The 25,793-nt window shown below is 41.6% G+C and overlaps 1 protein-coding gene across 1 annotated transcript; it reads left to right on the top strand.

The window, feature by feature from the left end:
• Window positions 1–915: 915 nt before the first annotated feature.
• Window positions 916–25,793, top strand: LOC142748411 (diacylglycerol O-acyltransferase 2-like). Its single transcript, XM_075855507.1, has 7 exons — window positions 916–1,006; window positions 1,938–2,045; window positions 3,260–3,330; window positions 6,471–6,675; window positions 7,020–7,194; window positions 8,201–8,403; window positions 25,428–25,793. Exons 1-7 carry the CDS (start codon window positions 934–936, stop codon window positions 25,580–25,582), a joined length of 990 nt encoding a protein of 329 aa, XP_075711622.1. The 5' UTR covers window positions 916–933; the 3' UTR covers window positions 25,583–25,793.

The following is a 25,793-nucleotide window of genomic DNA, read 5'->3' as shown; positions in this document are numbered from 1 at the left end:
GTTGGGCAGTATTCTATTTCTCCACTAGTCCCCCAACGTGATCAAGTAAAGAGTCTCTTCTTCTATCCACGGTGCAGAAGACTTGGCCCCTCTTGTAGTAGAGTAGGAGTTGTGATACAGTGACCCAGCACCAATAGCCACTTTTCTATATAGGCCCAGTCCTTCTATATGAATGGCCCGGGTTATTAACCCCCATCATTCTTCACCATCATTTTGAATTTTGTCTTCTGCACAACCGGATTATACAATTTTATGCCAATATGAAAGAAGAAACAATCTGAGATTTAGAATCTAAAGTACGGTATCTCCATCTATGTAGGCAGCAGAGGTGGCAATGAGTATGGATCTACCAACCTTCTAACTGGTGCTTTCTAGTTGGGTCTTCTTTCCATGTAGAGCTCAACATCCTACAAGATTCGAGGGAAAACATGTAAGCCAAAATTATGTTGAACCCAATACAAGGTGAATAAATGGCTTGGAACCGATGGCATTTGCCCTTCAGTTTATCTCTAGAGATAACTCATAGGGTTCAGAAGGAGAGCTGAGAAGCCATTACTATGTTCTTATTAATCATACAGGGTCTTATTGTCTCCGTGGACAAGCTTCTTGGACTTTATTTTACACCTTACTGAATGATCTGGTCAATAGCTTCTGCTCCGAGCACAGTGGAGATCCAAGCGGTGGTTAGGGGTAAATGACTTTCCAAGAATTGGTGGAAGACCCATCTATGGTAGCCCAAGTTGAGATTCAAATGCCAACCGAAAAGCTTTATGGTGCTAAATGTTTATAACGTGGGTGGAAGGGGCAAGTTTTTGGGGATAAGAATTAAGAAGATTATTGTCCATCAGATACATGACCCATCTTCATAATTGAGGACAACAGATGATATGATTTGTGCTTCTATGGGCAGGTTACACAAGAACAAGGCTCAGGATGGAGGACTTCATAAGAAAGCATGTTATGGCCATTAGCGTTTTTCAGTGGGTGCTGACATTTCTTCTGATGGGTGAGTGGAAGGAAAATGAAAGTCAAAAAATTATTCCTATTAACAAAATGTGACTTTACAGTTGTCTGTCATCCCATAGTCCGGTCTGATATACTGAAACCAGGTGGAAAAATAGAACTGGTCTGGATTATTGAGTTCTGGATTGCTAGATGTTTGCCATGGATGACTCAAGTTTCGGATGCCTTATAGTCCAAAAAATAATGTAGCATGGCCTCACCCACTGATCCGGCAATTAAATTATAATCAGATATTAATGCAAATTCCATCAGCTATAAACCATGAAGCTCCCACCTTGTGCCCCAAAATGTCTCAAGCGTTCGTTCTAATCTCACGTGATCATTCTAAGCCAATAAAATGAAAGATTGCAGCAAAATGATGTCACATGATGATACGTGGCGTGTACTTCTTGTAATACATGTACTATAGGTTGAGAACCTAGTCTCTAGTTGGCCAGTCTAAAACTGGTTTTTGATAAACATACAGGCTGGAGAAGACCATTGTTCACTGGACTCCTCTGCAACTAAACAGACACACTCACCTGCTGAAATACTCTGTGCTTCTAGGGGTTTTGCTCCTCCACCATTTTTCCCACTTTCTTCTCATTCCCTCTGAACATCATGACGCTGACCGTGTCACATGCAGTCCGAACATCCTCACATTAGTTAAACGGTCACCGTCTCCCACAAGACGCTACTGGGGGCTTTGCTTTTCCACAATAAAACTGTCTTTCTTGTTCTTCTCAAATAATGGCACTGCGCCCTCCTCACTAACATAAGACATCAGTGGACAAGTCACCGCCAAACCCAAAGTCAACACACTCCTCCACTGCTGCTGTGCTGATTCCTTAGGATCTTATCGTGTTTTTCTTAAGAATTAGACAAATGCTTCTGTGTTATTTGATTATTATAAACCTTTTCTGTGTCCTCCTTAGGATTATCTTTCACCATCCTGCTCCTGTACTTGTTGTTCACCTCCTTCTGGATCATACCGGTGGTGTATTTCACTTGGCTGCTAATTGATTGGGATACTCCAGTAAAAGGTATTCTCGCTTTATTTCAAGAAATTTTCCCCAGTCCAATCCCGTCTACATACCTCAGTCAAAAGCATATGATGAGTGTTTTAGGAAAAATTCAAAAACATTCTTTGGATGTGCAGATATGAAAAATTCATCAATTTCCATAAGCCACAAAATTCTCATGGGGGAGGGGGGGGCACAGCTTTACAAGAAATGGTGGTTACCCTAAGACATTCTCACATTTTTTAGAAAAATGTACAGTGGGAAATTGACCCTGAATTCACGTGGATTCCTAAGTGCTTGAGATGATCTTGCATGAAAACTCCTTGAACTGATCAATTTGTGTCAACCAGTGATGGTCTTTCTCAAACTAGAGTTCCTTGAGCCAACCCTCCTTCTATGCAGGTTATCAACCCGCAAAAAACAGACCCTAGTGGCAAGTGATTGTCTCCAAAGTCACCTACAAATGGGGTTGTCTTCTGCTGGACCTTTAGGTCCCATTGTTGTATCAGAGTCTGAGCCCATACTCTGGTGGGCTAGTCCAACCTTGGTCAAGGCCAGCAGATGTGCTAACTCTGCTTATTCCTAGGGTGACCAGGCGCAAGTATGTGACGATCACAGCCTAGTAGACTCCAAAGAAGGACTTTGATGGCATGTCGGTAAGATATGCTGTAAAGGTTTGATTTCGGGGTTCTTCTGACTACGTGTACTCACTGATTTAAAAAAAATGAGGGGTTCTTGGTCCCTGTTCTCTTTGAAGAGATGGTTGAGTCTGTATCGACAGAACCACCAAGTGTGTGGACCGATAACAATCAGTTCTATATTACCATGGCATAAAAATGTTAAACTTTTTAAATTCTTCTCCAATGTTCTAACTTAAAGTACTACATTTCTAAATTTTTTTGTCAGGAGATAACATTGGTGGGGATCTGGGAGCTTGGATTCCAGTGATACCTAAAACGTAGGGGCCTCAGCACTCAGCAAAGCACAGAACCCTTGAGGCACTGGTTAGAGATTTCCATATCTCAGAAGAACCTCCTACATATTTGGCATCTACATCTAGGCCCATTTACTCAGGGAATTATTTGGGAATTCCAGCTCATGGACCCCACTGATGTTATCTCCTGCATCCTGACCTAGAGATTGAAGTGTAATGCTCCATAGATGAAATGCTGGTAGATTTGCTACTTTCGAGCAATATGATGTATGTCTCCATTTTACATGGTCTTTCCCAACAGGTGGTCGTAGAACCGAATGGGTGAGGAGATGGACGATTTGGAAGTATTTCAGAGATTATTTCCCCATAAAGGTGACCTACCACCGTCGCAGTATAACACACGGCACATCACATGTATTATCACCAAAATTGTTCTTATACATTTCCACATTAACATTATTAGGTTCCACCAAGTTGGGTTCTCCTCTTGGTGACCATACGACCAGTGTTTCTCCAGAATGCTCTGTCTTATCGTTGGGTCTTAAGGCTACTCAATAGCATGTTCATGACTTTCTGATTGTCTCCATCCATCTTATTTCTTAATTCAGGCCGGCTGGTGATCAGTTTATGTTTCTTGGGGAAGTAGCCGAACATTTTCACTATCGAGTAAATATAGTATTATATGGCACCCATTCAAATGAATGGGGGTCCATATTATGGATGATCATGCCGAGTCCTCTAAAGAAGGAGCTCCTTTTTTCAGCTGCTCCTCACTCTGGCTAATAGAGTGTGGTCCCAAATTTTGACCCCCCTCAATGATGTTCATATGACCTATTAAAGGGGTTCTCTGTTTTGGACAATCTATACCTGTTATATAAGGTCTCTTAGCAATAACCTGATCACAAAGTGTCTCCCTGCCGGGACTCTCAGCGATCAGATGTAATTACATAGTTACATAGTTAGTACGGCTGAAAAAAGACACATGTCCATCAAGTTCAACCAAGGGATGGGAAAAGGGAAGGAAAAATTTCTACACATTGACATAGGAGCTAATATTTTTTTGTTCTAGGAAATTATCTAACCCTTTTTTAAAGCCATCTCCTGTCCCTGCTGTGACGGCTCCTGCGGTAGGCTATTCCATAGATTCACCGTTCTCACAGTAAAGAAGGCTTGTCGCCTCTGCAGCTTGAACCTTTTTTTCTCCAGACGGAGGGAGTGCCCCCTTGTTTTTTGAGGGGGTTTTACATGGAACAGGATTTCACCATATTTTTTGTATGTGCCATTAATATATTTATATAAGTTAATCATGTCCCCCCTTAGTCGTCTTTTTTCAAGGCTAAATAGGTTTAATTCTTTCAATCTTTCCTCATAACTTAAATTCTCCATGCCCCTAATTAGCTTTGTTGCTCTTCTTTGTATTTTTTCCAACTCCAGGGCATCCTTTCTATGAACTGGAGCCCAAACTGAACTGCATATTCTAGATGAGGACTCACTAATGCTTTGTAAAGTGGTAATATTACATCCCTGTCCCGCGAGTCCATGCCTCTTTTAATACACGACAATATCCTGCTGGCCTTTGAAGCAGCTGATTGACACTGCATGCTGTTATTGAGTTTATGATTTACAAGTACACCCAGATCCTTCTCAACAAGTGAATCCGCCAGTGTAGCGCCCCCTAGGACATATGATGCATGCAGGTTGTTGGTACCCAGATGCATAACTTTACATTTATCTACATTAAACTTCATCTGCCAAGTGGACGCCCAAACACTTAGTTTGTTTAAATCTGCCTGCAATTCATGAACATCTTCCATAATCTGAACTATATTACATAGCTTGGTGTCATCTGCAAAAATAGAAATAGTGCTATTAATCCCATCCTCTATATCATTAATAAATAAGTTGAATAATAGTGGTCCCAGCACTGAACCCTGGGGTACACCACTTATTACCGGGGACCATTCAGAGTAGGAATCATTGACCACAACTCTCTGGATACGGTCCTTGAGCCAATTCTCAATCCAATTACAAACTATATTTTCTAAACCTATAGTCCTTAATTTACCCATTAGGCGTCTATGGGGGACAGTGTCAAATGCCTTTGCAAAGTCCAAAAACACTATATCCACAGCGGCCCCTCTGTCTAGACTTCTGCTCACCTCTTCATAAAAACAGATTAGGTTAGTTTGACAACTTCTGTCCTTAGTAAAACCGTGCTGGCTGTCACTTATAATGCTATTTATTGTCACATAATCCTGTATATAGTCCCTCAATAGCCCCTCAAACATTTTCCCCACGATGGATGTTAAGCTTACTGGTCTATAATTACCTGGGGAAGACCTAGAGCCCTTTTTGAAAATCGGCACGACATTTGCGCTGCGCCAGTCCCTTGGCACTATACCAGTCACTAGAGATTCTCTGAATATTATGAAAAGGGGGACAGAAATAACTGAACTAAGCTCTTTAAGAATTCTAGGGTGTAATCTAGGGTGTAATCTGTGGGGAAACCTGTCAGTAAGTGTTCATTTTCCCTGCACTGCCACCACAGGGGAAATTAATCATTACACAGTGCCCAGTCAAATCAATTGGTTGTCGGTATAATGCAGAACAGGACAGGTCCTCCAGATAGAGAGACGCTCTTTTGTAACTGCTCTCCACCCTTGCCAAGAGATGAGGATCACGAACAAGGGACCCCCTATTACCTCAGAATTCCCTAACAGGGTATAAAATTGGGTTTTATAAACTGGACAGTCACATTAAGGCAGATATAAAGGATAGAAGAAATTTTGGGAGGAGTCCTCCAGCTCACCATTTAGCAGGTTTCAACCAGGGGCTGCGCCAGGATCGCTGCAACGGCACCCGGCAGTGAAGCGGGAAAGAAAGGAAAACAATGATCCAGCGCGGTGAAGTTTAAATGAAAACACGGTTACAATTTTATTCAGGAGTCTTTAAAACTGGAAATTGCTTCTAGGTACAAGGATATACACTGTGAATGTTGCCTACGCGTTTCAGACGTGTACCACATCCTTCCTCATGCCTTGTTAATGTTAACAAGTATTTTCATTTTAACTTCACCGCGCTGGATCACTGTTTTCCTTTCTTTCCAGATATAAAGGATGTTAATCCTGATAGGACAACTCCTTTAGTACTTTTAGGATCATAGCTAAAGGGCATGCCGATGTAGCAGTTGTAGCCAAGCCCTGGTGCCTGAGGGAGTCCAAAGGACCCTCTGCCCGATGAGAAGAACCAGTATTATAAATGGCACATTGTAGATAGGGGACTCTCTTACAGATTGTACATTGGGGCCAAAGAGCTTCAAGTTAGTCCTCTTAATACTTGAAATACATAAGTTTGATTTGAGAAATTACTTGTCCTATATCATAGAAATTAAATGGTTGAACCCCGATCCAATCAATTTCGACAAGATTAGGTCTTGAGCATATTATTTTTACCTTACAAGCTCCTTTATGTTCTTACGGCTCTAAGATTTTTATTTGTTCAACCCCCAACAGCTGGTCCAGTCTGCTCCACTCAGTCCCGACAGGAATTACGTGCTTGGGTGTCACCCCCATGGAATTCTTTCGGCTTCATCTTTCTGTAACTTCGCTACGGAGGCCACTGGTTTCTCTGAAAAGTACCCAGGGGTCTGTCCATGGCTGGCTGTTCTTGCTGGAATCTTTAGGTTGCCTATTTACCGTGACTATGTCATGTCGGCAGGTGAGGAGACAGTAGGTGACAACAATGTGTATTATAACCCAATATACCGGATTAGGTGGAACATTGTCAATTCTATAGGTCTTTGCCACCGAATTTATAGCGTTTAAAATTTTATTTTGGTGCTCAACGTTGTAGATCTCAATCCATTCTCACTTCTGTATAAAATATAGCCAAATTATACAATGATGTACCACTTATAAACACCAGGTGGCGACGTAAAGTTTTACCGTTAAAACATTCTATAATTTAATTTGTACATTATTCGAGGCAGGAATCACATATACCACACTATATACGATGTACTATATATGGCTTATATAATGCCTTTAATTTTTCTTACCTAGGAGGTGCTCCTGTGAGTAAAGACAGCCTGAAATACCTCCTGTCTCGCTGCGGTACTGGCAACGCGGTATTCATTGTAGTAGGGGGAGCGGCAGAGTCCTTGCAGAGCAGTCCAGGGGAGCATGCAGTAACTCTGAGCAACAGAAAGGGCTTTGTAAGACTTGCCTTGGAAAACGGGTAGGTAAAAAAGATAAAGCAGCAATGCATTGTGGGAGATATAGTAATTTGACTAGGCACCACATAGTAGTCTGATGTGGCACTTTATGGGATCTCTGCTGAGTTGATGGGGCGTGTCTGTCAGCACGTTGCTGACAGATTCCAAGTTCCAGACAGCAGATTTGTGAATGCAGCTTTGGATGTGTGAATTAATTTAAAATAATTTTTTATACGAGCCCTATATACCAATTACACACATTGACTCTGAAATTCCTCTTAGCATTTAGAACTGGCGTTCCATAGCAACATCGGCGACCATAGAAACTGTTTCCATGGTTATACAAGATGCTACGGAAAGTCATTTCATTACCTCTGAGATACAACAGCGACAGACAAGTTATTTCATACATTTTAATTAAGTTCTTAGATGTGATTGGTATTAGCTGGATTCTGTATGTCAGAGACACGCAGGGCCTTCTCTCAGCCGAGCCGTCAGTTTAGCTAAACTGACGGCTCGGCTGAGACAGAACGATACAGCTTCTATGTATACAGGATACATAGAAGCTGTATCATCATTTTTAATGATCAATGTCAATTTGAAAACACAAAATACTTTCATTTAATAAAAATTAGCTTAACCCCTTCCCACATTATCATGTAAATCTACATCACGGGAAGGATAACTTTCCCACATCCCAACGTACGTGTTGGTAAGCGCCAGATCCTGGCCGTTTCACGCCACAGTCAAAATTGACAGCTTTGTGAAGTCTCCTAATGCAACTAAAACAAATCATTAAAGTTAAAAAAATTTTTTTGAATAACCCTTAACTTTCCAATGGTGGTCGTAAAGCCCCTACCAATTTATATATCTCAAAAAGGGTGGAGTCATCAGAAAGTAGGCAGGGCTTTCCCAGGAAGTGGGAGTGGTTATTTGAACTGGGAGGGATCTAAGATTTTTAGAGGTGAGGACAGATGTGCTTTTTCAAACCCTATTAATCCACCTGGTGATACATATTTTTAATTTCAGGGCGGACCTGGTTCCTGTGTATTCCTTTGGGGAAAATGACATCTATGAGCAAGTCCGTTTCTCCTCAGATTCTTGGGGCCGGAAACTCCAGCTTCTATTTCAGAAACATGTTGGTTTTGCCCCCTGTCTTTTTAAAGGCACAGGAGTGTTCGGGGAGTGCAGCTGGGGTCTTAATCCGTTCCCACGACCAATCACCACTGTGGGTAAGTAATAGCTGATGATAAGAAAACATGATTTTATAGCAAAGATAAAAATGAGGCCCCTTTCAGCAGCTGCTTGACACCACCACTCATGATGTCCTGGTGCCCTCATCCCATTTTCTTGACTTGTGTATATTTTCCCACTATTCGTTAGCATCCCTGTGCAGGTTCTCAGCACCTATTACAATGCAGATGAGGCAAACCAGGAATGGCCTCTACTTTAGAGGCCCCATAGCAGCCATATTGGCTGCCTCTATGATACGTATGCCTTTGATTTATCCCTAAATTTAAAAGTTTGTTTGAGATTTTTCTTGGTTTCCTGTGAGCTCTCAGGCGGCAGAACCTCACATCTCACTGTACCCCCTGCTTGTTCAGTGTCTAAACAGAACATGTGGTGAACTGTAAGAGGTGCAGAGTTCACACCTGCCACTATATAGTCGACTGATGGAGAAAAACACCACCATCATCTCCACCGTAACAGAGTCCGGTGTATTAACCACCGATTTTGCTAGATAAGTGTGATTATTAAAAGTAGACGTTGGCATCTAGGTGAGATTATTTTCAACATGCCTTGGTAAAATGATCTGCGCTGTGCCTAGATAAACCAGTGTCTGGGTAAAATAATCTGTGCCATGCCAGACTATGGGAGAGATGATCTGCAGCGTGAAGCTGGTGCACTGTCTCTTATGTAAGGGTGAGATGCTCTGCAGAATGCCAAGTTGAACTGCTGTGAATTATGTTTGGGTGAGATGATCTGCATCATTCAATGCTCTGCTGAGTAATAATCTGTTTGGGTAAAATGATCTGCACTATGCCAAGATGAATTAATACATAGTATGTTTGGTTGAAATACTCTGCACAGTAGATGAGCTGGTGTGCTGTATCTTATATCAGGTTAAAATGATCTGCGAAATGCCAGACATCGTGCGTGTACATTACATGTGGATGAGATGATCTGCACCGTGGCTAGATGAACTGGTGGACCTTACACCCGGGTGAGATAATCTGCAGCGTGCCAGGCTGAGCTGGTGTACATTATATCTTGGTGAGATGATCTGCAGCATGCTAGGCTGAGCTGGTGTACAATATGTCTGGGTGAGATAATCTGCGGCTTGCCATGCTGAGCTGGTGTACATTATGCCTGGGTGAGATGATCTGCAGCATGCCAGGCTGAGCTGGTGTACATTATATATTGGTGAGATGATCTTCGGCCTGCCATGCTAAGCTGGTGTACATTATATCTTGGTGAGATGATCTGCGGCCTGCCATGCTGAGCTGGTGTACATTATGCCTGGGTGAGATGATCTGCGGCCTGCCATGCTGAGCTGGTGTACATTATGCCTGGGTGAGACGCTTAGTGGGTGTAATTCTAGGTTATGGTAACATTAGAAGCAGATTCTGTGTCATCTGGTTACAGAGATACCCAGGAACCCAGAACACAGAGATATATAGAGGACATTGTAATAGAGAGAGGGGAGAGGAGCGGAGAGGGCACCAAACCCAGGGAGGGTAGAGGGGGCACACTGCCTGGCAGAGGAGGGGGGCACCAAACCCAGGGAGGGTAGAGGGGGCACACTGTCTGGCAGAGGAGGGGGGCACACTGTCTGGCAGAGGAGGGGGGCACACTGCCTGGCAGAGGAGGGGGGCATACTGCCTGGCAGAGGAGGGGGGCACACGGCCTGGCAGAGGAGGGGGGCACACTGTCTGGCAGAGGAGGGGGGCACACTGCCTGGCAGAGGAGGGTGTGCACGGAGGAAGAAAAGAAAAAGAGAATAAAAGGAAAGAAGAACACAAAGAGAACGACACAGAGGACATAGAGCGAGATGCTGGGAGGAAGAGGAGGGGGCGGCGAGAGACTGGGAGGGGGAGTGCGAGAAGAAAATTTGTTATAATGAGTGGGGGGGGCACAGATGGAGTATACAGACGACGGAAAACAAGGAAAATTTACAAAAAGGCCATAAAATGTAATTATACTAATGAGGGTATATAATAAATGTGTGTGGGGGAAGGAAAACATCTATCTATCTATCTATCTATCTATCTATCTATCTATCTATCTCATATCTATCTATCTATCTATCTCATATCTATCTATCTATCTATCTCATATCTATCTATCTATCTATCTATCTATAATCTATCTATCTATCTATCTCATATCTATCTATCTCATATCTATCTATCTATCTATCTATCTATCTATCTATCTATCTATCTATCTATCTATCTATCTATCTATCTATCTATCTATCTATCTATCTATCTATCTATCTATCTATCTCATATCTATCTATCTATCTCATATCTATCTATCTATCTATCTCATATCTATCTCATATCTATCTATCTCATATCTATCTATCTATCTCATATCTATCTATCTATCTCATATCTATCTATCTATCTATCTATCTCATATCTATCTATCTATCTCATATCTATCTCATATCTATCTCATATCTATCTATCTATCTATCTATCTATCTCATATCTATCTATCTATCTCATATCTATCTATCTATCTCATATCTATCTATCTATCTATCTATCTCATATCTATCTCATATCTATCTATCTCATATCTATCTATCTATCTATCTATCTATCTATCTCATATCTATCTATCTATCTATCTATCTATCTATCTATCTATCTATCTATCTATGTAATATCTATCTATCTATCTATCTATCTATCTATCTATCTATCTATCTATCTATCTATCTATCTATCTATCTATCTCATATCTATCTATCTCATATCTATCTATCTCATATCTATCTATCTATCTCATATCTATCTATCTATCTATCTATCTATCTCATATCTATCTCATATCTATCTCATATCTATCTCATATCTATCTCATATCTATCTCATATCTATCTCATATCTATCTCATATCTATCTCATATCTATCTATCCATCATCTATCCATCTATCCATCATCCATCCATCCATCCATCCATCCATCCATCTATCCATCTATCCATCTATCCATCTATCCATCCATCCATCCATCCATCCATCCATCTATCCATCTATCCATCTATCCATCCATCTATCCATCTATCCATCTATCCATCGTTCCATCCATCCATCCATCCATTCGGAAAATTGTACACATTGAGGGTATGTTCACACGCACTGTTTTGAGACGTAATTTGGGCCGTTTACGCCTCGAATTAAGCCTGAAAAAACGGCTCCATTATGCCTACAAACATCTGCCCATTGCTTTCAATAGGTTTGACGATGTTCTGTTCCCACGAGGTGTAATTTTACGCGTCGCGGTCAATAGACGGCGCGTAAAAAGATGCCCGCATCAAAGAAGTGCATGTCGCTTCTTGGGACGTTTGTGGAGCCGTTTTTCATTGACTCAATTGAAAAACAGCTCCGTTAACGACCGTAAAATACGCCGCGAAAAATGCGAGTTGCTACAAAAACGTCTGAAAATCAGGAGCTGTTTTCAGAGAAAACAGCCACTGATTTTCAGGCGTTTTTGAAGCTTCTTATGTTCACACAGAGTTTTTTGACTCAGCGCAGCAAAACCGCGCAGCAAAACTCGTCAAAAACAGCCCGAAAATGCCTCCCATCGATTCCAAAGGGTGGCGGGGCGGAGAAAGAAGTGACATGCCCTATTTCCGGGCATTTATGCCTCTGACCTCCCATTGACTTTAATGAGAGGCAGAGAAAGCGTATTTCGCGGCGTTTTATGCCCGCGGCGCTCAATGGCCGCGGGCGAAAAAACGCCTCAAAAATCGGCGTGCAGGGAGAGTAAAATCTGCCTCAAACTTCCAAACGGAATTTTGAGGCAGAAATTCCGCCAGCAAAAAACTTTCTGTGAACATATTTGGAGCTTCTTTTGGGGCGTTTCTCATAGTGTTCAATGCAAAATCAGCTCAAAAGAAGCCTCAAGAAGTGACATGCTACTTCCTTTTACGAAGCGTCTTTTTACGCTCTGTTTTTTAAGACAAAGGCGTAATAAGGCTACATTCACACACAGTTTTTTTACGAGTTTTATGACACGGAAACCGAGCCGCAAAACTCTTCAATAACGGACCGAAAATGCCTGCCATTGAATTTCAATGGGAGGCGGAGGCGTCTTTTTCCCGCGAGTGGTAAAACCGGCTCGCGGGAGAAAGAAGGGACATGCCCTATCTTCAGGCGTTTTTATGCCACTCTCGATTTTCACTGCGTTTTTTACGGCCGTTTTTGGAGCTGTTTTCTATAGAGTCTATGAAAAACAGCTCCAAAAACGTCCCAAGAAGTGTCCTGCACTTCTTTTTAGCGGCCGTTTTTTTACGCGCCCAATTTTCAAAACGGCCGCGTAAAAAAACGGCATATTGGAACAGAACACCATTGTTCCCATTAAAATAAATGGGCAGATGTTTGAAAGCGTTCTGCTTCCGTTTTTTCAGGCGTTTTTCGAGGCGTAAACGCACCAAAATACACCTGCGTGTGAACATACCCTTACTGTTAACCAATATGTAGATTAATTACATTTAACATCCTGGGTCCTTCAGGAGCTTTCTCCTGAGCTCAATGTCACCCCCTGAAACACATATAAAACTACTATAATACTGCTCCTATATACAAGAATATAACTACTATAATACTGCCCCCTATATACAAGAATATAACTACTATAATACTGCCCCTATATACAAGAATATAACTACTATAATACTGCCCCTATATACAAGAATATAACTACTATAATACTGCCTCCTATATACAAGAATATAACTACTATAATACAGCCCCCTATATACAAGAATATAACTACTATAATACTGCCCCCTATATACAAGAATATAACTACTATAATACTGCCCCCTATGTACAAGAATATAACTACTATAATACTGCTCCCTATATACAAGAATATAACTACTATATTACTGCCCCTATATACAAGAATATAACTACTATAATACTGCTCCCTATATACAAGAATATAACTACTATAATACTGCTCCCATATATACAAGAATATAACTACTATAATACTGCCCCCTATATACAAGAATATAACTACTATAATACTGCCCCCTATATACAAGAATATAACTACTATAATACTGCTCCTATATAGAAGAATATAACTACTATAATACTGCTCCCTATATACAAGAATATAACTACTATAATACTGCTCCCTATGTATAAGAATATAACTACTATAATACTGCCTCCTATATACAAGAATATAACTACTATAATACTGCCCCCTATGTACAAGAATATAACTACTATAATGCTGCTCCCTATATACAAGAATATAACTACTATATTACTGCCCCTATATACAAGAATATAACTACTATAATACTGCTCCCTATATACAAGAATATAACTACTATAATACTGCTCCCATATATACAAGAATATAACTACTATAATACTGCCCCCTATATACAAGAATATAACTACTATAATACTGCTCCCTATGTATAAGAATATAACTACTATAATACTGCCTCCTATATACAAGAATATAACTACTATAATACTGCCCCTATATACAAGAATATAACTACTATAATACTGCTCCCTATGTATAAGAATATAACTACTATAATACTGCCTCCTATATACAAGAATATAACTACTATAATACAGCCCCTATATACAAGAATATAACTACTATAATACTGCCCCCTATGTACAAGAATATAACTACTATAATACTGCTCCTATATACAAGAATATAACTACTATAATTATCTTTTTTATTTGAAAACTTGCAACAAAATATTACAATACCTTTGCAATACACTCATAACAGATAAAGAAAATAAACGTATGTCTCTTAATAACATCACAATCATTAAACAAACCATAATATATGAATATTGCTCCAGTATAGATTGTTTCAACTATTTTTCATGATATTATTCTAGACAGTATTACAGGAGAGATCTTCTTTATTGGTGACCGGGCAGCATCGCACACACCACAGATGGTACACGGTCACCACATTTATGACATAAAGTGAACCTCTATGATATAAACGGAGTTCGGGGTAGAAGTCTCCATACATCAGCTGAGAGTTTCACGGTCCCACTAGATGTGGTGACTGCAGGGACACAGCAGGGACATTACTCTGTAGATAAGTCTCTTGTATAAAGAGGACATTGGTTTTGTTGTCAGACAGATGCTGGAATATCGCCCGCCGCCTGCTCCTATTCTTCACACTGTTCACATTGATGGAGGTGATTTTCAGCCTCATCCTGGTTACATGTCTTTCCTACTTTTTTTCCTTCTTCCACTGCTATGTCCCGTTACACCCCATCTTTTGGTGGACATTGGGGGGTCAGCGTCTTCATCCTGAGGTTCGTCATCTGGGTTGTGTGAGGAGACTTGCTCCATCTCTGCTTCTTCTTCCTGGTCATCTTCCCCCAGCGCACAGTAACGTCCCCCAGTTATCGCCAGCACTGGAGACTCCGGTGATTTCTTTGCAGTAGTGATTTTTTTCCTAGAAGAATCATCTGTTTTACTTCTCCTTTTAACCGTCTGAAATCCCTCCTCATCGATACTGGTTGCTGCGGCTGGATCAGCTGGTTTTTTACTGGTCGCTGCGGCTGGCCCAGCTGGTTCCTTACTGTTCGCTGCGGCTGGATCAGCTGGTTCCTTACTGGTCGCTGCGGCTGGATCAGCTGGTTCCTTACTGGTGTCGGGCAGATGTTTGGTGACAGAGTGACTGGATATTTTACTTTTAGCATGACCTCTATTTTCAGTGGCTGGTGACACTTGTGCAGCATCCACAGATGGGACATTTGTCCCTGGAGCAGGGTCTCTGGTACTTTGGCTCACATCATCGTTGGGGTTTCCAGGTTCTGGGGTTGTATCTACACATATGGAGACATCCTCCTGGTCTTCCTCCATGGCTTTTTAAAAGGTCTCCTCTTTATTATGTTCTGCATGCGGACACTCCCGGAATGTATGTCCAGGTCCTAAGCACAGGTTACAGATGACAGGTCCTGTACAATCGTCCTTCACATGCCCAAACTGACCACATAGTGAGCACTTAATACGGGAACAGTTGAATGCCAGGTGTCTGCCCCCACATCTATGGCACAGTCGCGGTTGACCAGGGTAGTAACATACGCCTCTCTCCGAGCCCAGGTAGAAGGAGTGCGGCAGATGTCTGGTCACTCCATTCTCCTGAACCAGCTGGATCTTGACAGAATATCCTCCATTCCAGATCTCCTCCTCATCATAGATCTTTGTTGGCAGTCTCTTCACCTCACAATATCTGCTCAACCAGTGCTGCAAATCTGCCAGAGCCACCACCTCAGACTGGATCAGGACGGTGGCGGTGACTACCTGGGGTTTAGTCAGCTGGATGACATGTAGATGCTCCCACATCGCATGCTCCTTTGTATCATTATAAATACTCCAGAACAAGTCCAGACTATATTGCAGCTTGAAACTGATGTCATAATTCCTGCTGGAGGGAACGTGGATCAGAGCGAACACCTCAGAAGCTTTAAACTTCATAAACTCCTTCAACAAAACTTTCCCAATGTGGAGTCTGGAGAGGAGGTTTTCCTCTGGTCCTGAGTACCTGATTCTGACCGCGTTCCTCCTCTGAGGTGTGGGGTTAGTCGGTCTTGTGACGCTGGAGAACAGTCTCCTGTACTGAGGTCTGTCAGCAGGTGGGTCAGGACTGGACCTCTCCACAGCTGATTGTACTGCAGATCCTCCTGTGTCTGCTCCTGATCGCTGTGTAACCTGCACTCCATTCACTGACACTGCGGACGGCTGAACCTCCAGAACAGGGTCTGCAATGTCCGCCTCAGCCTGTGCCGCTGGTTCATCCGATAGACTGTCAATCACCGCGCTGAGCGAGGTCTCACTTATAATATCAGGACATGAGGCACTTTCTTGCTCACTCCCAGGAGTGCCACTCGAATTTACTTCATCAGTACTGCACATAGAGTCTACTGCAGTTAACCCCTCGTCAGCTGGCACACATTTCTCTGCAGCTTTAGCAGCATTTGTGTTGGCTGATTGCACAGACCCCACACATGATGAGAGATGTGATCCTCCAGCCACCGCACACTCATATCTTCCAGGGTTTCCCTGTGCCACAATATTATAGTCAGTGTCTTTTTTTGCAATGATATTTTTTCTCTTCACAGTTTGGGCTCTGGTCTCCCTTTTATTCTCCATTGCCCAGTTCTTTATTTTGGGTACTGTGCATGATTCTTTCTGCAATCTCTCCTTCAATATCACCAGCTCACGTGTACAAACATCCAGACACTCACATTTCATCAGCTTTGCCTTTGGATCAGTCTCTTGGTTAATTTCAGTTCTCAATTTGCGAACTTGCATTTCAATTTTAAAGATATTTTTCTTTGTCATTTTTGTGCACAATTCACCAACATCATGAGATTCAGTTGACTCACCAGCCACCATTTCCAGATCATCACCTCCACCATCTCCATGCTGCAGGCCAAACTCCAGACTCTGGGCTTTCCCATGATCATCAGCCCAGGACCCCTCCCCTCCACCTGGGTCAGAAGCCATGCATAGTCCTAACAGGGAGCTCACAAGCACACGTCTATCCTCTCCTATGGACAAGAATAGAACTACTATCATACTGCCCCCTATGTACAAGAATATAACTACTATCATACTGCCCCCTATATACAAGAATATAACTACTATAATACTGCCCCCTATATACAAGAATATAACTACTATAATACTGCCCCCTACGTACAAGAATATAACTACTATCATACTGCCCCCTATATACAAGAATATAACTACTATCATACTGCCCCCTATATACAAGAATATAACTACTATAATACTGCCCCCTACGTACAAGAATATAACTACTATAATACTGCTCCTATATACAAGAATATAACTACTATAATACTGCCTCCTATATACAAGAATATAACTACTATAATACTGCTCCTATATACAAGAATATAACTACTATAATACTGCTCCTATATACAAGAATATAACTACTATAATACTGCCTCCTATGTACAAGAATACAATTACTATAATACTGCCCCTATATACAAGAATATAACTACTATAATACTGCCTCCTATATACAAGAATACAATTACTATAATACTGCTCCTATGTACAAGAATATAATTACTATAATACTGCTCCCTATATACAAGAATATAACTACTATAATACTGCTCCTATATACAAGAATACAATTACTATAATACTGCCCCTATATACAAGAATATAATTACTATAATACTGCCCCCTATATACAAGAATAGAACTATTATAATACTGCTCCTATATACAAGAATACAATTACTATAATACTGCCCCCTATATACAAGAATATAACCACTATAATACTGCTCCTATATACAAGAATATAACTACTATCATACTGCCCCCTATATTCAAGAATATAACGACTATAATACTGCCCCTATATACAAGAATATAACGACTATAATACTGCCCCTATATACAAAAATACAATTACTATAAGGGTATGTGCACACACACTAATTACGTCCGTAATTGACGGACGTATTTCGGCCGCAAGTACCGGACCGAACACAGTGCAGGGAGCCGGGCTCCTAGCATCATACTTATGTACGATGCTAGGAGTCCCTGCCTCGCTGCAGGACAACTGTCCCGTACTGTAATCATGTTTTCAGTACGGGACAGCTGTCCTGCAGCGAGGCAGGGACTCCTAGCATCGTACATAAGTATGATGCTAGGAGCCCGGCTCCCTGCACTGTGTTCGGTCCGGTACTTGCGGCCGAAATACGTCCGTCAATTACGGACGTAATTAGTGTGTGTGCACATACCCTAATACTGCCCCCTACATACAAGAATATAATTACTATAATACTGCCCCCTATATACAAGAATATAACTACTGTAATACTGCCCCTATGTACAAGAATAAAACTACTATAATACTGCCTCCTATGTACAAGAATATAACTACTATAATGCCGCACCTATATACAAGAATATAACTACTATAATACTGCCCCCTATGTACAAGAATATAACTACTATAATACTGCCCCCTATGTACAAGAATATATCTTTGCCGCAATTAGCTAAACAACTGTAATGACAACCTTTAAAGAGGCTCTGTCACCAGATTTTCAAACCCCTATCTCGTATTGCAGCAGATCGGTGCTGCAATGTAGATTACAGTAACGTGTTTTGTTTTTTTTCAAAAACGAGCATTTTTGGCCAAGTTATGACCATTTTTATATTTATGCAAATGAGCCTTTCTTAAGTACAACTGGGCATGTTTAAAGTTAAGTCCAAGTCGGCGTGTATTGTGTGTGTAACATCTGGGCGTTTTTACTTGTTTTACTAGCTGGGCGTTGTGAATGGGAGTGTATGATGCTGACGAATCAGCATCATCCACTTCTCTTCGTTAACACCCAGCTTCTGGCAGTGCACAGACACACAGCGTGTTCTCGAGAGATCACGCTGTGACGTCACTTCCTGCCCCAGGTCCTGCATCGTGTCGGACGAGCGAGGACACATCGGCACCAGGCAACAGAGGCTACATCGACTTACCTGCATACGCCGATGCTGCTGCAGAATCAACTGTAGCCTCTGTCACCTGGTGCCGATGTGTCCTCGCTCGTCCGACACGATGCAGGACCTGGGGCAGGAAGTGACGTCACAGCGTAATCTCTCGAGAACACGCTGTCTGTGCACTGCCAGAAGCTGGGTGTTAACGAAGAGAAGTGGATGATGTTTATTCGTCAGCATCATACACTTCTATTCACAACGCCCAGCTAGTAAAACAAGTAAAAACGCCCAGATGTACGCACACAATACACGCCCAGATGTACGCACATAATACACACCCACTTGTACATAACTTTAAACACGCCCAGTTGTACTTAAGAAAGGCTCATTTGCATAAATATAAAAATGGTCATAACTTGGCCAAAAATGCTCGTTTTTGAAAAAAACAAAACATTACTGTTATCTACATTGCAGCGCCGATCTGCTGCAATACGAGATAGGGGTTTGAAAATCTGGTGACAGAGCCTCTTTAACAGAGAAAAAAAAGTATTACATTCAGTGGCAGACACTCAAGATTTCCGCATATATGGCCCAACTATTGGCCTTAAAAGGCCATGAAGTCTAAATCTTCATGGCCACCTCAGAAAGTCATTGATTATTGGGGTACAACCACTGCTCCTATATACAAGAATATAACTACTATAATACTGACCCCTATATACAAGAATATAGCTACTATAATACTACCCCTATATACAAGAATATAACTACTATAAAACTGCTCTTATATACAAGAATGTAACTACTATAATACTGCTTCTATGTACAAGCATATAACTACTATAATACTGCTTCTATGTAAATGAATATAACTACTATAATACTGCCCCCTATATACAAGAATATAACTACTATAATACTGCCCCTATATACAAGAATACAACTACTATAATACTGCCCCTATATACAAGAATATAACTACTATAATACTGCCCCATATACAAAAATATAACTACTATAATACTGCCCCTATATACAAGAATATAACTACTATAATACTGCTTCTATGTAGATGAATATAACTACTATAATACTGCCCCTATATACAAGAATATAACTACTATAATACTGCCCCTATGTACTAGAATATAACTACTATAATACTGCCCCTACAAACAAGAATATAACTACTATAATACTGCCCCTACAAACAAGAATATAACTACTATAATACTGCCCCTATATACAAGAATATAACTACTATAATAGTGCTCCTATAGACAAGAATATAACTACTATAATACTGCTCCTATATACAAGAATATAATTACTATAATACTGCCCCTATATAAAAGAATATAACTACTATAATACTGCTCCTATATACAAGAATATAACTACTATAATACTGCCCCCTATGTACAAGAATATAACTACTATAATACTGCTCCTATATACAAGAATATAACTACTATAATACTGCCCCTATATACAAGAAAATAACTACTATAATACTGCTCCTATGTACAAGAATATAACTACTATAATACTGCTTCTATGTACATGAATATAACTACTATAATACTGCCCCCTATACACAAGAATATAACTACTATAATACTGCCCCATATACAAGAATATAACTACTATAATACTGCCCCTATATACAAGAATATAACTAGTATAATACTGCTCCTATGTACAAGAATATAACTACTATAATACTGCTTCTATGTACATGAATATAACTACTATAATACTGCCCCTTTATACAAGAATATAACTACTATAATACTGCCCCTATGTACAAGAATATAACTACTATAATACTGCCTCCTATATACAAGAATATAACTACTATAATACTGCCCCTATATACAAGAATATAACTACTATAAAACTGCCTCCTATATACAAGAATATAATACTATAATACTGCCCCTATATACAAGAATATAACTACTATAATACTGCTCCTTTATACAAGAATATAACTACTATAATACTGCCCCTATATACAAGAATATAACTACTATAATAGTGCTCCTATAGACAAGAATATAACTACTATAATACTGCTCCTATATACAAGAATATAACTACTATAATACTGCCCCTATATACAAGAATATAACTGCTATAATACTGCCCCCTATATACAAGAATATAACTACTATAATAGTGCTCCCCTATATACAAGAATATAACAACTATAATACTGCCCCTATATACAAGAATATAACTACTATAATACTGCTCCTTTATACAAGAATATAACTACTATAATACTGACCCCTATATACAAGAATATAACTACTATAATAGTGCTCCTATAGACAAGAATATAACTACTATAATACTGCCTCCTATATACAAGAATATAACTACTATAATACTGTTCCTATATACAAGAATAGAACTACTATAATACGGCCCCCTATGTACAAATTAAAAATTTTATTTCCTGGAGTCCGTAGGCAGCACAACACATATGGATTTTTGTCCCCCAGGTACAATTAAGCAGAGACAGGTTAAAATAGTAATAATCATTATGCAATTAAGGACTTCCCCTATAAGTATCCCCCCCTCCTTTATCCTAGCTAGTGCCGGGAGAAATGAGGGGATTGAACGGTCAAACCTCCTACACTGTGTGTCGCCATTTTTTGAGCTAACACACAGTGTAGTAGGTCTACATACAGTAGTAAACACACACTGAAACACGAACATACATAGAAATCACTTACCTGCTCCAGTCGCCGCCGCTCCCTCCGGTCCGTCCGCTCTGTCTGCTGCCGCTGCTCCATGTGCACAAGTCTGGAAGCCGCGACCGGAAGTAGTAATCTTACTGTCCGGCCGCGACTTCCGGTCCACAGGAAAATGGCGCCGGACGGCGCGCAGTTCAATTTGGACTGTGTGGGCATGCGCCGTTCCCACACAGACGGCGTACACCATAGTGGATGGAACGGGCCCCGTTCGCATTCACTATGGGACTGGGGCTGCCGTACTCCATATCTGTATGTGTCGTTAATCGACACATACAGAAATGGAGTAAAAAATGGCAGCCCCCATAGAGAAGAAAAAGTGTAAAAATAAAAAAAAGTAAAACACAAACACACAAATAAATATAAAAGTTTTTAGTAAAAGACTAAAATCAAACTGATATTAAAAAAAAATTTTTCGTGACACTATTCCTTTAAAGAAGGTCTTCACCATTTGTTGGTTGGAGAAATAATTTTGCAATTGGGCATTGATTGCTGTGAACTGCACCATAAGGGTATTTAGCTTCAACCCTTTATTGAAGCCCTCCTGAAGAAATTGCAGCATAGTATTCAGAGAAACTGTGTTTGCTGAATTCTTAGAGCACCAGGAAGTAAACAGGGTCCAAACTCTGTTGTATACCTTGACCGTTGAGGGGCGTCTGGCTGACAGCAAAGTGTTAATGACTTCAAATGAGAGCCCCATTTATGTCAGATTCTCCCGGTCAGTCTCCAGGCCGTGAGATGTAGACTGCGAGGGTTCGGGTGATACACCCCTTTCTGGGACAGAAGGTCTGGTGACACCGGTAGTTTCAGGAACCTGCCTTTCGAGAGAGACAAGGCTAGGGAGAACCAGGCTCTGTGCGGCCAAAATGGGAGGATTGCAATGGCTTCCGCTTTTTCGTCCCAAACTTTTCTCAATACTCTGGGTATTAAGGGGAGGGGAGGAAAGATGTAGATTAATTTTCCTCCCCAACTGACAGACAGGCCATCCAATGCTACTGCATGGCGGATGTGGTATAGAGAACAGAAGCCGAGGACTTTGTTGTTCTCTTCTGATGCCATCACATCCACGTCTGGCATTCCCCATGCGGCAGCTAAGCTGTTGAAAACCTGAGGGTTGAGACTCCATTCCCCCGGATGGAGGATATTGCGGCTGAGGAAGTCTGCAGTGTGGTTCAAGGAGCCCTTGATGTGAACTGCTGAAATTCATAGCAAAAGTTGTTCTTCCCAACTCATAAGTCGTCTGCAGTCGGCCGACATTGTGGCACTCCTCGTTACCCCTTGCTTGTTTATATAGAAAATAGTTACTAGGTTGTCCGACTGGACCAGGATCTAGGTATTTCCTAGATGAGATTGAAAGGACATTAGCGACAATCTCACTGCTCTGAGTTCGTTCATGTTGGAGGATAGTGACACTTCCTTCTGACTCCATCTGTTCTGATCCCATAGGTGATCTACATGGGCACCCCAGCCCCAGGATGAGGCATCCGTTGTATGGACTTTCTGTGATGGGGGAACAAGGGATTTGCCGGACCGGAGAGTGTCCGGGATTAACCACCAGTTGAGGTCTTGAAGGGTGAAGTTGGAAACTTTGAAGAGGGCGTCCAGATTTCTGACATTTTTGTCCCAGGCTCTAAGGATGTCGAGCTGTAATTACTGCTTTCTGGAGAAAGACCTGTAGAAGCTGATGGACTATCGGATTGTGATGCCTGTTGAGGACAAAGTGGTCTGGGGGAGATTTCTGACCTCCAACGAGTACCCTCTCCTGATGGTCGTCGTCACCCAGTCGTCGGATGAGGTCACCGACCACCGAGAGGAGAATCTCTGAAGCCTTGCTCCTACTTGTCGGATTGGCTCGGCGTCATAAACGGTTTGGGTTTTGACCGGGGTTTATCTTCCGAAAGGAGGAAGGGTTTTCCCGCTTCGTTTTAAATGTGCGCTGACCGTCTGGAAACCTTCTTTTGAACTTTGGGGACCTTCTTTTCTGATCCCGAAAGTAACGCCTGGTATCCTTCCTTTTAGGTTCAGGAAACCTAGCCCCTTTCCCTTCCCCTAAGGAATTCAAAATATCCTTTAGTTGGGGACCAAACAGAGATTTTGGCTGGAAAGGGAGGCCACAAAAATTATTTTTGGAGAGATTATCCCCTGACCATAATTTAAGCCAATGAGCCCTCCTGGTCGAATTTGACAGGGACAAGGCCCTAGATGCACATCTGCTGTTATCCAGCTGGGAGTCACAGAGGAACTGCGAAGCTGACTTCATTACTGGGAGGGACTGAAGAATTTCTGCCCTTGGGACTCCATCCTCTAAATCCCTTGATAGGTGGCTTAGCCAGACCCAGAGTGCTCTAGCCACCGGTACTGAAGACAAGGAGGCTTTGCACGAGCCCACTGCTGAAGTATACACCTTCTTCAGAAGGGAATCCGCTTTGCGGTTCATAGGGTCTTTCAGCAGGGCTGATTCATCAGATGGAAAAACGGCTTTCTTTGCCAATTCAACCACTGGCAAATCCAGTTTTGGTACATTCTCCCAATCTTTGGAGCTAGTTGTATCCAGCCTGTAGAGGTTTTTAAACCGAGAGCCCAGTTCAGACTTCCTCTCAGGCTTATCCCAATCCCGTTTCAACCATTCCGTTAGGACATGATAGCTGGGAAAAATTTTCACCTTGGTAATGGGAAAATAGAACAGTCTGTCCTTTTTAGGTTTATGCTCAACCTCTTTCCCCATCTCCAATGTATTCTTCACCGCTCTGAGGAGATCATGGAGCTTATCCTTATTCAGGATGTAACATTTCTCAGGGTCGTCAGAGTCTGGGGAGTCAGAGACCACCTCTGAATCTGAACCTCCTGCTGAGGAGGGATCCTCCTGGTATTGAGGAGGTGGAGAGGGAGAGCGTCTGGCCCACTCAGCATGGTGTGAGGATTTGACATCTTCAAAAACTACAGATACAGAAACAAACGCATGGTAGGAAATGTGCATAGCCATCAGCATAGAGACACATCAGGACCCATCAATGTAAACAGCCGTATTGACCCTTGGGGGCTGTCCAGAGGCAGAGCGCCAAATCTTTCAAAAGAGACGCTGGCATTATGGGCCCGCTGTGTCGGCTCGTCACAACCGGGGGGCGGGGCCAAGCTGACATCACTTCCGCCCCCATCCATGCTTCTGTAACGCCGAGCAGCACTTTCGGGTATCGGGAGAGCGCGGTCGGTCCGTAAATCCACCTCGGACCAAGACGAACGGGGGATGCTCCAACATGGGGTCCTCCTCCCCTGCTACCGTTACCAGGATAAGGTAAGGTGCCCCGTCGCCGTGTACGAAGAAGATGTCCGCCATCTTGGTACACCTTCATGACTGAGGGACAGAGACGCAGCCCTGTATACAAATATGGTAGGAAAGGGAACCGTCTCCGAACTGATCCTAGAGAGAATGAAAAAATACGCTGGGGCCCGGTTACCGGTACATACTTATAGGGGAAGTCCTTAATTGCTTAATGCTTATTGCTAATTAACCTGTCTCTGCTTAATTGTACCTAGGGGACTAAAACCCATATGTGTTGTGCTGCCAAGGACGATCAGGAAATAACTACTATAATACTGCCCCCTATGTAGAAAAAAATAATTACTCTTAAAATGGTCCCTGGAATATGGACCTGAATTAGTATGCGAAGAGTTGCTCTTAAATGTCATACGCTGTTATTTCTTTTATTCAAGCCTTTTTTTCCTAAAGATATACTACTATTTTTTCTACAGTGGGAAGGCCAATTCGGGTACCGCACTGCCCAGTCCCGTCAGAGGATGAAGTTATGCAGTATCACGCACTTTACATAGATGGACTAAAGGAGTTATTTAATGAGTACAAGGTCTCGTGTGGTCTTTCCTCGTCGGACAGTCTGAAAATCATCTGAGTTTTCTGCACTTCGAATTGGAAAGGAAAAGGAAAAACTCCAAAAAACGAGAAGCTGCAGACAACGAGACCAACCGGACTCCTTCACCACTACTTTAGGTGTATGAAATAAGAGTTTAAATCAATCTACTTCTGGACTTTCTACTAAACTGGGAAATATTTCATAGAATGGGCCGAACTCTTAATTTGTCAATAAAGTTTAATGAAATCTA

This window comes from Rhinoderma darwinii, chromosome 3 (genome assembly GCF_050947455.1).
Source record: "Rhinoderma darwinii isolate aRhiDar2 chromosome 3, aRhiDar2.hap1, whole genome shotgun sequence".
Lineage (NCBI taxonomy): Eukaryota > Metazoa > Chordata > Amphibia > Anura > Rhinodermatidae > Rhinoderma > Rhinoderma darwinii.
The sequence above is the reverse complement of the archived record's forward strand: the minus strand, read 5'-3'. Positions and strand labels throughout refer to the sequence as shown.

Excerpts from the sequence above, each read along its gene's own strand:
- LOC142748411 (XM_075855507.1), top strand. The coding sequence starts at position 934 with ATGGAGGACTTCATAAGAAAGCATGTTATGGCCATTAGCGTTTTTCAG. Across the intron at positions 1,007-1,937 it reads GCTGACATTTCTTCTGATGG|GATTATCTTTCACCATCCTG; the intron begins GTGAGTGGAAGG and ends TGTCCTCCTTAG. Across the intron at positions 2,046-3,259 it reads TTGGGATACTCCAGTAAAAG|GTGGTCGTAGAACCGAATGG; the intron begins GTATTCTCGCTT and ends CTTTCCCAACAG.